The following is a 13,694-nucleotide window of genomic DNA, read 5'->3' as shown; positions in this document are numbered from 1 at the left end:
ACAGGCACATGTCACCATGCCCAACTAATTTTATTTTATATTTTGTAGATATGGGAGTCTCTCTATGTTACCCAGGCTCATCTTGAACTCCTGGCCTCAAGCAATCTTCCCACCTCAGCCTCCCAAAGTGCTGATACTACAGACATGAGCCACCATGTCAGGCCTAAGTTTGTGTCTTAAGGAATAAACATTTTGCTTCTTTCTAGGTTTCAATGTCACTCTCCCACCTTTCATGCATAATAAACAGGCCACAGACTTCCAGGGGAATGATTCTGATAATGACCGTAACCACAGGAATCAGGGTGAGTAGATGGGAAGTGGCTGGAAAGGTCTCCTGAAGCCCAATTGCTTTTCAACTCAGCTACTTGGGAAAGATCCTCTGGCATTTGTTCCCTCATACACATCTGAGTTGAGTGAAAAAAAAAAATTGAATACAGAAAGTTAACTACAGAGGCCATTCATAAAATTCTTAAACATGCAAAACAGTAATATGTATTTTCATGGATAATAAGTTAATGGTAAATGCATAAAAACATAAATGTGAATAAAAAGCCATCAAATTGAGGAGACTGGCTGTAAATGGAGAAGGAGAGGGGCAGGGATTGGTGAGTGCTGCACAGACAGCTTCAGCCGTGACTTGTTGATAGTGTGTTTTGTTTTGTTTTTGTTTTTGTTTTGGACTGGAGATTCTCTCTTGTCGCCCAGGCTGGAGTGCAGCGGCATAGTCTCAATCCACTACAACCTCTGCCTCCCAGGTTCAAGCGATTCTCCTGCCTCAACCTCCTGAGTAGCTGGGATTACAGGCGCCCGCCACCATGCCCACCTAATTTTTGTATTTTTAGTAGAGACAGGGTTTCACCATGTTGGCCAGGCTGGTCTCAAACTCCTGACCTCAGGTGATCCACCCGCCTCAGCCTCCAAAGTGCTGGGATTACAGCCGTGAACTTCTGCACCCGGCCCGTTTATAGTGTTTCTAACATTCTGAATAAATAAATCAGATCTAACATAGTCATGGGGTAATGTTGAGATGGGACTGAACTCAACATTATTCCCCATACTTTTCTGTGTGTTTGAAATATTTCCTTTTTAAAGGACATGCTGTTCTTGCTAAACATTGTTAATGAATCAAAGGACAGTTAAGAAAATTTTAAAAGTGAAAAAAACAGAAAATGTTAAAAGTGTAGATCCGCCAAAAACTTCCACAGATTGTTTCATTAACAGCATGTAGATACTGGATAAATATCTTAAGAGAGAGGGTGATGAACACATTGTGTAATAAAGAACACTGTTTCTCTGTACTTTATTAAAACCAAATAGTCTTCTCATTCCCAAACAACCCTAATTCTCCGTGATGAGCTTGGAAGTGAGTTTGAAAGAGTGATCCCTCATCCAACACAGAGAGCTTTCCCAATTGTCAGTGAGCAAAGATAACATAGGGTGAAAAAAAGACAGGTTCTTGGGTAGAGATCTTTGTACACTTCAGGACTATTAGGGGAACATATGTGTTTACTTGGTCTTCTGCTCTGACAATACAATCATAAGACAAGGTCAGAATGTCCAAACTGTCTCCAATAGACCTATTACTGCCCAAGTAAACAGGCCAGAATCTACCATCTCCCTCATCACTATAAGAGATCTGAAAATCCAGTGCTTGAGCATCTGCCAAGTTTTTGACATTAAAGGAGTGTCTTTATACTGAAAATATTTCAGAACCACAGGACTAAATCATCCATGGTTCATTACAAATTTAACAGCTTAATTGACATACTTATGGTATGTGCACTTCACCCATTTGAAGTGTACAGTGATTTTTAGTTGTTGCACATCTTGAGTGGATACAGTTCAGATTCCCAATCAATTTAATTATTTGGGGAAAAGTAAAAGATACGTAATGACATAAGATGAGACTGTGATGGGGTTTAACCCCCATTTGATAAACCACGAGATGGAAAATTCTGAATTGATGCCACAGATAAATGCACCAACCATGACTAAACATAATTCAGAAACAAATCTGAAATAACTCCTCAACAGTGAGTGGACTCATAACCCTCCGCTGCAGAATGCCCTGATGCAACAGAAGTCTCTCTAGAGTTTGGAAATCTTTACCAACAAAGAAAAATGCTGATGTATTCTCTTTCAGTTGAACGTCCTCAGATGACTTTTGGCAAGCTCCAGAGAATCATCCCGAAGGTGAGTATCTCTCAAATCTAAAGGACTAGAGAACCTTTGTCCCTTCACGGATGTGAACACTGGTAACAGTGGGAGCATATAAAAAATGCCCTCATTGCCTCCTTCTCCCCATGTCTATCACAACACCTGATGTAGCATCAACGGCTTGATAATACTAAGAGTTGTGATCCTTAATACTTCTTTTGTTTTCATACTGTCGCCAGATACTTTTTTAAGCAGTTCACGTGGATTAATTAATTTAATCCATAAGAAGACCTCTATGACATTTCTGTTATTATCTCCAAATAGTAATGAATCACACACCTCAGTTGTCGTCCATATAAAATCCATGTTGTTGGCACAAATCTTCTAAGTTCTCTGAGCTCCAGATTCCTGGTCCATGAAATGGAAGTAAAGAATCGTAGTTCGTGTTATAGATCATAATTATCAGCAAATTAATAATAAAATGAGGCTATCAGGGTACAGAGATGTTAAAGAATTTTCCTGAGGTGCAGTGGCAGTGGTAGTCTAATCTAGAGCTCCAAGCCATTTAAAGCTCATTCACATTTGTATTTGTTTATGAAGTTCAGATGTTGCTCACTAGGGCTTTACCCCATAAGGCCTGCTGGTGCTTCCATTGAGACACCCACTCTCACAATGGGAAGGAGCAGCTGGCCCCTCCTCTATTACCGAGGCCGCTCACTCACATGGCTTAGGAATCGCTTTGACTGTTGGCCCCTCCTTGAGCTCCTTGAGGGCCTTGTCTGTACCTGGGGCATCTGGGAAGCCCCAGTCCCAGCCCAGGGGATCCCTCAGAGGCCCCTGAATGAGTGATTCCAGAAGTGCAGATTCAACTCTGGTTTAGATGGTAAAGGCATCTGGGAGTTGGGTTGCCAATGTGGAGAACGAATTCAAAGAAGGATCCAGAAAGGTATTCATTGTTATTATTATTACATTTGAACAATCTTTACAAGCTCAGAGAGGACTTTCCCTTAGTCTGTTTTCCATGTATTATTTACTATTTCATAAGTGAGGAAGCTGAGTAAAAGGTAGCTTAAGGGCCAGGCGTGGTGGCTCACGACTGTAATCCCAACACTTTAGGAGGCTGAGGTGGGCAGATCACGAGGTCAAGAGATTGAGACCATCCTGGCCAACATGGTGAAACCTCGTCTCTACTAAAAATATGAAACTTAGTGGGGCGTGGTAGCATCTGCCTATAGTCCCAGCTACTCGGGAGGCTGAGGCAGGGGAATCGCTTGAACAGGGAGGGGGAGATTGCAGTGAGCCGAGATCGCACTACTGCACTCTAGCCTGGTGACGCAGCGAGACTTTGTCCCCCTCCAAAAAAAGAAGAAAGCAGCTTAATATTGTTAGTCAGTAACACATCCCAATGTAACCAGAACTCGTATGGGCACCACCTCACTGAATTCCACATTCAGTGTTGGTGGCTCGGTAGGGTGTTATGCCATATCTGGTACTGCTTTGTTTGCTGCCTAGATTAATTTCAGCAAATCATTTCTTTCCCTCTCCCTTCCCTGTATTCATCTCCCCACAATACCTTTCCCAGCAGTGTTTTGTCCCCTCTCTTATGTTTTTACATTTACTCTCCCAGCAGCTGTCTACAAGCTTACATGGGATCCCTTATATCTTATAAAAGCTCTTCCTTTCGTAGACCTTGAGAATTCTTAGAATGCTATTTTTCTCCAAAGCTTCTGTGTACCACATTCTCAATGACATGGAGATTTCTGATGTTTGCACCAGTGTCAGTCTTAAAAGAGTGTGAAGATAAGCATTCTAGCCCTGGAAACCCCATTCATTTAGGCCATTCCTTTTGCTTCTGATCTCCCAGGTTTCTCTTATTTAGGTAAGTGTAACTCTGGCACCATTGTTGAGAACATTGATTAAGGTAATGCATGTGAAGACGCTTTGTAAGCTCAAAAGCACTATAGAAATGTGACTGATACTGTTTATCTGTGACCTTCACATTATAAAGATCATACCCAAGAAGCCAGCAGAGGAAGGAAATGATTCGAAGGGAGTGCCAGAAGCATCTGACCCACAAAACGATGGGAAACAGCTGTGCCCCCCGGGAAAAGCAAATACCTCTGAGAAGATTAACAAGAGATCTGGTAAGAGGAATCAATTCGGGAACAAGCCCTCTGGCTTCCCTGGCTATGTTCAGGTGTGTAGACTGAGTATGTGACGTGGATCCCAGACAAACCTGGTCCAGGCTGGGCTGAGGAGCTCGCCCAGCTCCAAATGAGACGTTAGACATGACTTCCAGAGACACAGACTGGAGTTGTCATCCATATTAAAAAAACCACGTGACTTGGGGCAAGTCTTCCAAATTTTCTCGGTTCCAGATTCCTAGTCCATAAGATGGAAATAAAGAATCATAGTTCATAAATTGTTTGGAGGCGTTAAATTAAATCTAGAAGGCCTGATGATGTGAAAGGTGCTCAAGCAATTCTATCTGTGATTACCTGGGATCATATCTTACTCAGCTCAATGCCTGATACCCAATACAGGTGTACTTCAGAGATATTGCAGGTTCGGTTCCAGACCACTGCAATAAAGAGAGTCACACACATTGTTTTCCATTTGTTTCGCAGTGCATTAAGAACATTATGTTTACACTATAGTGTACTCTACTATGTGCAATAGCGTTATGTGTAAAAATGTACATACCTTAATTTTAAAATAATTCATTGTTAAAAAGTGCTAACAATCTTCTGAGCCTTCATTGAGTCACAACTTTTTGCTGGTGGAGAGTTTTGCCTCGGTGTTGATGGCTGCTGGCTGATCAAGGTGGTGGTTGCTGGAGGATGGAGTGGCTGTGGCAGTTTCTTGAACACAATGAAATTTGCCACATCGATTAGCTCTCCCTTTCATGAAAGATTTCTCTGTAGTATGTGATGCTATTGGATAGCATTTACCCACATTAGAACTTCCTTCAAAGTTGGAGTGAATCCTCTCTAGCTGTGAAAGTTTTAGATGGCATCTTCTTCCAATAAAAAGGCTATTTTATCTATATTGAAAATCTGTTGTTTAGTGTAGCCACCTTCAACAGCGATCTTAGCTAGATCTTCTGTATAACTTGCTGCAGCCTCTCCATCAGGGTTTGCTGCTTCTCCTTGCACTTTTATGTTATGGAGACAGCTTCTTTCCTTAAACCTCATGAACCAACCTCTGCTAGCTTCACACGTTTCTTCTGCAGCTTCTTCACCTCTCTCAGCTTTCATGGACTTGAAGAGAGTTTGGGTGTTGCTCTGAATTAGACTTTGGCTTAAGGGAATGTTGTGGCTGGTTTCATCTTGTATCCTGATCACTCAAATTTCTCTATTTCAGCAGTAAGGCTGTTTTGCTTTCTTATTCTTCTATTCACTGGAGTGTTCGTATTATTATTTCCTTCAAGAACTTTTCCTTTGCAGTGTATACTATTATTTCCTTCAAGAACTTTTCATTTGCATACACAGCTTGGCTATTTGGTGCAAGAGGCCTAGCTTTCAGCCTGTCTTGGCTTTCAGCATGCCTTCCCCACTCAGCTTAGCCATTTCTGGCTTCTGATTTAATGTGAGAGACATGCAACTCTTCCTTTCTTTGGAACACTTAGCAGCCATTGTAAGGTTGCTAATTGTCCTAATTTCAGTATTGCTGTGTCTCAGGGAATAGGTAGGCCCGAGAAAAGGAAGAGAGATGGGGAACAGCTCATCGCTGGAGCAGTCAGAACACACAACATTGATCGATTACGTTCGTCATCTTCTGTGGGCACAGTTCCTAGTACCCCCAAAACATTTATACACAACATCGTGACTATAGTCAATAATAACTTAATTGTACATTTTAAAATAACTAAAAGGGTGTAACTGGATTGTTTGTAACACAAGGATGACTGCTTGACAGGATGGAGACCCTATTTTCCATGATGTGATTATTACGCATTGCATGCATGTATCAAAACATCTCACATACTCCATAAGTATAAACACCTACTATGTACCCACAAGAATAAAAAACAAAAATTATTTTAAAAGACTAAGAAACAAAAAAACAATTGCAGTAATAACATCAAAGCTCACTGATGACAGATCACCATAACAGATAGAATAATAATGGAAAAGTGTAAAATTGGTGAGAATTCCCCCCAGAAAATTGCAGTATCTGTGAAGCACTATAAAAACGATGTGCCATAAAACAAGGTATGCCTGTGTGCCCTTAGCAAATACATGCAGCATGAAAGGAGGTATGGGTGAATGTTCCTGTAAGTGAAGATGTTGGGAATCTAAACCTCACAACGGAAGGAGCCAGAAGCTAAAACTGTAATTGGCATTTGGTGTGTATTGGTGTGGGTCTAAGGTCTCAGCCTCTCTAAGCCAGAGAATGTGAAAAACTGGATAAAGAAGGCCCATGGGCACTTGGGAGCGGGGAGGCATCTCCTGTTTTTGAGAAAAAAGAGCCTAACACTCTCCAACCTACCCAACCCTCATCTTCCAACTCTTCTCCATCATAGGACCCAAAAGAGGGAAACATGCCTGGACCCACAGACTGCGTGAGAGAAAGCAGCTGGTGATTTATGAAGAGATCAGCGACCCTGAGGAAGATGACGAGTAACTCCGTAAGTGAACCTTCAGCTCATCCCCCACATCCCTGCAGATGTGCTGTTCTGTTACCGTACCGGTATCCCATCTTGTCACTTGTTCCCCATATCATTCCCTTCTCATAATTTTCTGGGGTACATCATTGAGGCTGAATGCTGAGATTTCCCATGCTCTTTCTACTCCCTATCCTGTATATCCAGTGATCCTTCCTACGCAGGATGCTGTGGACTCCCAAACCCCACGTCAGCCCTGATATGTGGGCCACATCTTCCTCTAGCCTAGGAATGGATAAACCAGGTGAGGAAGTCACTGTGGCATGAGCAGATGGTTCACTTCGAGGAACCATGGAAGGCGTGTGCAGGTCCTGAGGTAGGGCAGAATCGAAGTGTGCAGGTTCTACAGGTCAGGAGGAGTTGAGATTGAGTTACTGGGAATTGGGAACTCACTGTCACTTACCTTCCTTCTCTCTTCTCGCCTTAGCCTCGGGGATATGACACATGCCCGTGATGAGAAGCAGACCTTGGTGACCTTTCACGAACATGGGCATGGCGGCGGACCCCTTGTCATCAGCTGTATAGCAAGTGAAAGCGAGTGTTCACAACAGTGAAAAGTTGAGTGTCATTTTTCTTAGTGTTCCAAGACTTCGATGTTAGCATTTCCATTGTATTTTCTTACAGTATGCCATTCTGTTAGATACTAGCATTTTCATTGCTGAGCAAGACATATTAAATGCATATTTCGGTTTGTGTATCCATGCACCTATCTCAGAAAGCAAGTATTGTCAGGTATTCTCTGCATAGAACAGCACTACCCTCCTTTCTCCCCAGATATGACTACTAAGGGCAGTTCTGAGTGTTTAATTTCAGATTTTTTCCTCTGCATTTACACATCACACACACACACACACACACACACACACCAAGTACCAGTGAAAGCATCTCCCATCTGCTTTTCCCATTGCCATGCGTCCTGGTCAAGCCCCCCTCACTGTGTTTCCTGTTCATCATGTACTTCCCTCATCCGATTTTCCTGTATCAGTCGCTGACAGTTAATAAACATTTGCAAACGTTCCCCAGTTGTTTGCTCCTCTCATTACTGTGCACACAGCTCTATGCACGTGTGTGAATATTTCTTTAGAAAAGATTCTTAGAAGTGGAATTGCTGCGTCAAAGGAGTCATTTATTCAACAAAACCCTAATGACTGCGTACTCCTGCTGAGCGCTGTTCTAGGTGCTGGAGAGACATCAGGGAACAAGGCAGACAGATGTTCCTGACCACCATTCCAGAGGAGGATGTTTCCAGTTGTTGGCTGGTTTGTTTGTTTTTTCTAGGGATGGGGTCTTGCTCTCTCTAGGCTGGAGTGCAGTGGCATGATCATAGCTCAATGCCCCCTTGAACTTCTGGGCTCAAGCGATCCTCCCACCTTGGCCTCCTAAAGTGCTAGAATTCAGGCATGAGCCACCGCGCCTGGCCTCTAGTTTTTATTTTGATAGAGACTATACACTTCAGTCCTGGAGCAGGATTCTGCAGCAGATGATTGGGCATCTTGGCCTTTGCGCTCTGAACGATTTTCGGGTTCAAAGCCTGGGACGGCCCATTTGGGAGTATGTGGGAGGAGACACAGATGAAATCATCATCTGGGGAAGGTGGAGGAATGAGGAAGATATTTGCACGGTAGACCCTGTAATGGGCAGGGAATAGAAGAGTCCGCTTAGTCTCCATGCAGGGGAGCAACGGTGGGAAATTCCCCTGGACAGAAGCATGAGACTGCCCATCAAGGGTCTCACCAACCAAGGGTCTGGAGGCTGGGGTGGGGACGATGATTGGGGAATGGGACAGTTCTTTCTCACAGGTACCACTGCACGGTGCAGAGGGGAAACAGTTGTGGGGAAGGAAAGGGCAGAGGGGAATCTATTTTAGAACAAACCATTGTGTGTGAATGGAGACATTAAAGCTCCATTCACACGCAACAGACTTGAAACACCAGTCCCAGGATTGGAGCTGTTTTGACCATCCGTAGCCCATCACCTTGGCCTTCTGGTTCTCCCCAGCCTTGGAAGGAGGACACTATCATCATTATGCCTATACGACAGATGAGAAACGGAGTCCCAGACAGATGGTAGGTGTCTTGTCACAGGTTCTACAGCTGGCAGGTGCAGGAGGGGCTGAGTTTGGAGCTCACTGACTCTAGAAACATGAAGGAGGACAAGTGTGTGTGATGGAGGGAGGGAGAATTGAACAAGCCCAGGGTTCTGTCCCTAATCGCAAGGTAGAGGCTGTGGGTTAATTTACCCAAGACAACGAGTCCTCAGAGAGGGAGAGTGCAGGGAGGGAGAGGCAATCGTGGTCATAGTGGGGACAGTGGGAGACAGAGATATGCAGTGTGGGCAGAAGAGGGTCAGGCAAAGAAGCAGGGGAGATCCAAGGCAAAGTGTGAGCTGTCACAGCCACCAGAGGGACAGGGTGCCAGGAAGGAGGTTGTGGGGCTCCAGGAGCAGCAGAGGTTCCCCAGATCTGTGAGCATGTCCTGCCTGGCACTGCAGGAAGAGGTGGCTGCCACCCAGGTCAGTGTGGATGTACCTCTACCTGTGTCTCAGAGGAAACAAATTCTGTTTTATCCCAACATGGCTCTGTATTACACAAATGTAACATTTGGCTACTAGATTTTGAGTGCCTTATCCTCCATGCAAATAGCAGAGAGGATACCCTAAAAGAGATACTGAAGGATTTGATTTTTCTTTCTCCCTGGGAAGATGGGATCCATAAGCTGGGTCCCCCAGCCCACAAGACAGGTGCAAGGAAGGGTGGCTGGAAGATTGTGAGTCATGACAGGGAACATTTTTCCGTAGGTTCCTTGGGTATATAAAGCTCCCGACTATCTGTCTGTCATGGACAGATAAAGAGTGAATGTGGTCCCCTCTCCACAAATGTGTTTCTCTCCTTCATTATTTCTGTGAAGGGCTGAAGATACACAAGTCCTGATACATTACCTTTGAGACAGAGTCTTGCTCTGTCACCCAGGCTGGAGTGCAGTGGCGATATCTCAGCTCACTGCAACCTCTTCCTACCAAGTTCAAGCGATTCTCCTGCCTCAGCCTCCCGAATGGCCGGGAATACAGGGGCCTGCCACCATGCCCAGCTAATTTTTTGTATTTTTAGTAGAAACGGGGTTTCACTGTGTCGGCCAGGATGATCTCCTGACCTGACGATCTGCTGGCCTCAGCATCCCAGTGTTGGGATTACAGGCGTGAGCCAACGCACCCAGTGATGCATTACTTTTTTGGTTTTTTGTGGTTTTGTTTGTTTGTTTGTTTTGAGACAAGATCACACTCTGTCTCCCAGGCTGGAGCACAGTTCTGCAGTTTCAGCACACTGCAGCTTCAATCTCCCAGGCTCAACAGATTCTCCCAGTTCAGCTTCCGAACTAGCTGGGACTACAGGCACACACCACCACACCCAGCTAGTATTTGTATTTTCTATAGAGACGGGATCCCACTATGTTGCCCAGGCTGGTCTCTATGTACTGGCTTCAGGCAATCCTCCTGCCTCAGCCTCCCAAAGTGCTGGGATGACAAGTATAAGCCACCTCACCAGGCCTTCACTTTCTTTAATGTACAATTATCAGAGTATCATCTTAGAGGCAAAAGTGGCTACTGCCAGCCAATCTGAGTGTGGTGTTGGAGGGGAATCTGGCTGATTCAGATGTTTCAAATGAACTTTGAAATTAACCTACCTGATGACTATCCTAAGGCCCTTTCTCACTCCATGTTTTTCTGATTCTGGGTTTGGAGTTTTCAGAAGCTTTGTTACAAAGAACATCTCCTGGCCGGACGCAGTGACTCACGCTGTAATCCCAGCACTTTGGGAGGCCAAGGAAGGCAGATCACTTGAGGTCAGGAATTCGAGACCAGCCTGGCCTACATTGCAAAACTCCTGTCTCTACTAAAAATACAAAAATTAGCCGGCCGTGGTGGTGGGCACCTGTGAATTTCAGTTACTGCAGGGGCTGAGGCAGGAGAATCACTTGAACCCAGGAGACAGAGCATGCAGTGAGCCGAGATCATGCCACTGCACTCCAGCCTGGGCGACAGAGTAAGTCTCTGTCTCAAAAAACAAACAGCATCTCTTGCCTACATTGATTTAAGCTATGGTCTTGTCTCCTTGGCTTTCTCTATCAGTCTGATCCCACCTACTCTATCTCCCAAGAATACCTCCATATATCTGGTGGACCACTGACATGTTTTCTTATTTTCCTCTACTGTTAAGAATTGACCCTTGAAAACATTTTCTTCCCAGTTAGATGGAATGTTGAGTGGGGCACAGGATCTATCTGCTATCTTACTCCAATCATTTGTTTTAGATATTGTATGTATTTTTGTCACAATATGAGTGTAATTTTTCTCAATTTGGTTTCTAAATGGATAAGATTGTTATGTAGAAGCCCTATCTATTATTTTATGTATATAATATTTTGCTACCTGTCTGGGTGCAGCTTCCCCTGAATTTTGGCACAAGACTCAATCTGTTTTATTCTTCAAAAGAAAACTGACAGGCTGGGTGTGGTGGCTCACACCTGTAAACTCAGCACTTAGGGAGGCCGAGGCGTGTGGATAACCTGAGGTCAGGATTTTGAGACCAGCCTGGCCAAGATGGTGAAACCCCATCTCTAATAAAAATACAAAAAAAAAAAAAAATAGCCAGGCATTGGTGGTGCATGCCTGTGGTCCCAGCTACTAGGGCAGCAGAGGCGGCAGGATCACTTGAACTCGGGAGGTGGAGATTGCAGTGAGCCAAAGTGGCACCATTGCATTTCAGTCTGGTGGACAGAAATTCTATCTCTAAATGAAAAGAAAAAGAAAAAAAGAAAATTCACTGCACAGGCAGTGGATAGTAATAAAAGGATAATTTATGGAAGATTTCATAGGGGAGACTGATGGAAATAAAGGAAGTATACATTTTACAGAGCTGAGTAGGTCACTGCAAAAATCACCAGAACTGCCTTTTTCTCCAAAAGTACTACCCATAAGCTATTCTACTACTGGTTCTTCTAGTCCTTTTCTCTATTCCAATTCCTCAAATTGTCCTTTTCCTTACTGGGATAATTTTCCTCTGCCCAGATCTGGGTCCTCGACAACGCTTAACACTGTCTTCAAGTGTGTGAATTCCCATTGTTTTAGCTCAGGTTCCCAAGGAAACAGGCTATGGGCCACACAGGACACCTCTAGACAGACTATACTGAGAAACCATACTTGGAATGGTGCATGGGGAGAGGAGAGGAGAGGGAATTTAGGTACCTGGCTCTCACTCATGGCTTTTTTTTAATTATTGGTCAAAATTTACCCCACAGGCACAAGCTCCCCTACACTTCTAGATTGCATCATCTGCCCCTTTGGCAGCTGTCTGGAAAGCCGGATCCCACACTTTGAAGTGTAGTGTTTCATACAATCCAAAAGTGGTCGTAGAGGCCAGGTGTGGTGGCTCATGCCTGTAATCCCATCACTTTTGGAGGCCAAGGCAGGAAGATCATGAGGTCAGGAGTTCGAGACTAGCCTGGTGAGCATGGTGAAACCCCATCTCTACTAAAAATACAAAAATTAGCCCAGCATGGTGGCATGTTCCTGTAATCTCAGCTACTCGGGAGGCTGAGGCAGGAGAATTGCTTGGCCCTGGAAGGCAGAGGTTGCAGTGAGCTGAGATTCCACCACCACACTTCAGCCTGGGCAACAGAGCAAGACTCCATCTGAAAAACAAAACAAAACAAAGCAAAACAAGCTATCAAAAGAGTGGTAGCCAAAACCAGAAAGTCCAGGCATGTAGCTAATTGGCCTGATTGTACAGCAGCAGGCAAGAGTGAAAACTAAATACTCCCAGGCAAGTCCTAAGTTCACCAAGTAATTGGAGTACCCATCTGTGCTAGTTAATTGCCCTTATCTGAAGGAAAAATAAAATTCATATCTCAATGATAAGCAGGTCTTACAGCTTGGAGCAAGGCACCTAGGCTAGACTCCCCTGCTGACAGGGAGACAGGGACATCATCTTCCTCGACATTCACATTTCAAAGAGATGGTTCCAAGGCCCTCAAAAAAGACATTCCTAGGGGATGGGTGTGGTGGCTTACACTTGTAATCCCAACATTTTGGGAGGCTGAGGCTGGAGGATCACTTGCGGCCTGGAGTTCAAGTTCGAGACATTCCTGGGTTCTAGGGCGGCCAGAGGCTTACAGATCAGAGGAAGAATTTACAAATACAAGTTTTCTGAAGGAAATGCTCTAGGGAAAGGGAAATGGGGAAAGGTCTCTTCTTCCCTTTTGGCCACAGGAAAATCTCAATTTTATGTGTAGTTACCCTACAATTTCCCCTTTTTGTTATTCTTTTACAGTAACATTTTAATTTTCTAATTATCTCCACTGCTGTTTATATCTTTCTCTGGGTACTTTATAGCCACCTAGATATCCAACAAGTCCATAGTAAGATGCACAGCAAAGCAATTATCAAGATTATAATAGGATAATTTTTTTTTTCGGGACAGAGTTTCTCTCTTGTTGCCCAGGCTGGAGTGCAATGGTGTGATCTCGGCTCACTGCAACCTCTGTCTCCTGAGTTAAAGCGATTTTCCTTCCTCAGCCTCCCAAGTAGCTGGGATTACAGGCATCCACCACGAGGCCCAACTAATTTTGTAGTTTTTGTAGAGATGGGGTTTCACCATGTTAGCCAGGCTGGACTTGAACTCCTCACCCCAGGTGGTCCACCCACCTCGGCCTCCCAAAGTGTTAGGATTACAGACATGAGCCACCATGCCCAGTTTAGAATGAATTTTTAAATTCAGTGTAATACTCACCTTGTCAGGGGGCGGGGCAACCTTTAAACACATCATACTGGTTGATTGTGTCAAAGTCAAAATAAATTATAGAGACAAATCCCTAAA

The 13,694-nt window shown here is 44.2% G+C and overlaps 2 protein-coding genes across 4 annotated transcripts in view; one reads left to right on the top strand and one right to left on the bottom strand.

The window, feature by feature from the left end:
* LOC116272089 (putative protein SSX8) overlaps window positions 1-13,694 on the top strand; it is a 54,922-nt gene that overhangs the window by 3,620 nt on the left and 37,608 nt on the right. Inside the window, exons 4-8 of one of the 2 annotated variants that reach the window (XM_031660926.1) lie at window positions 207-302; window positions 2,144-2,193; window positions 4,166-4,301; window positions 6,683-6,787; window positions 7,251-7,841. In XM_031660926.1, coding sequence (XP_031516786.1) covers window positions 207-302; window positions 2,144-2,193; window positions 4,166-4,301; window positions 6,683-6,783 — 383 coding nt within the window. In that variant the 3' untranslated portion in view covers window positions 6,784-6,787; window positions 7,251-7,841. Of the gene's footprint in view, window positions 1-206; window positions 303-2,143; window positions 2,194-4,165; window positions 4,302-6,682; window positions 6,788-7,250; window positions 7,842-13,694 lie in introns of those variants that run through there. The other variant, XM_031660927.1, reaches the window with a different exon arrangement.
* LOC100998162 (putative protein SSX8) overlaps window positions 1-13,694 on the bottom strand; it is a 148,850-nt gene that overhangs the window by 124,668 nt on the left and 10,488 nt on the right. The window lies entirely within an intron of this gene.

Source organism: Papio anubis, chromosome X (assembly GCF_008728515.1).
Source record: "Papio anubis isolate 15944 chromosome X, Panubis1.0, whole genome shotgun sequence".
In the NCBI taxonomy this organism is placed as follows: domain Eukaryota; kingdom Metazoa; phylum Chordata; class Mammalia; order Primates; family Cercopithecidae; genus Papio; species Papio anubis.
Note: the sequence above shows the minus strand (reverse complement) of the source record. Positions and strands in the feature narration are given on the sequence as shown.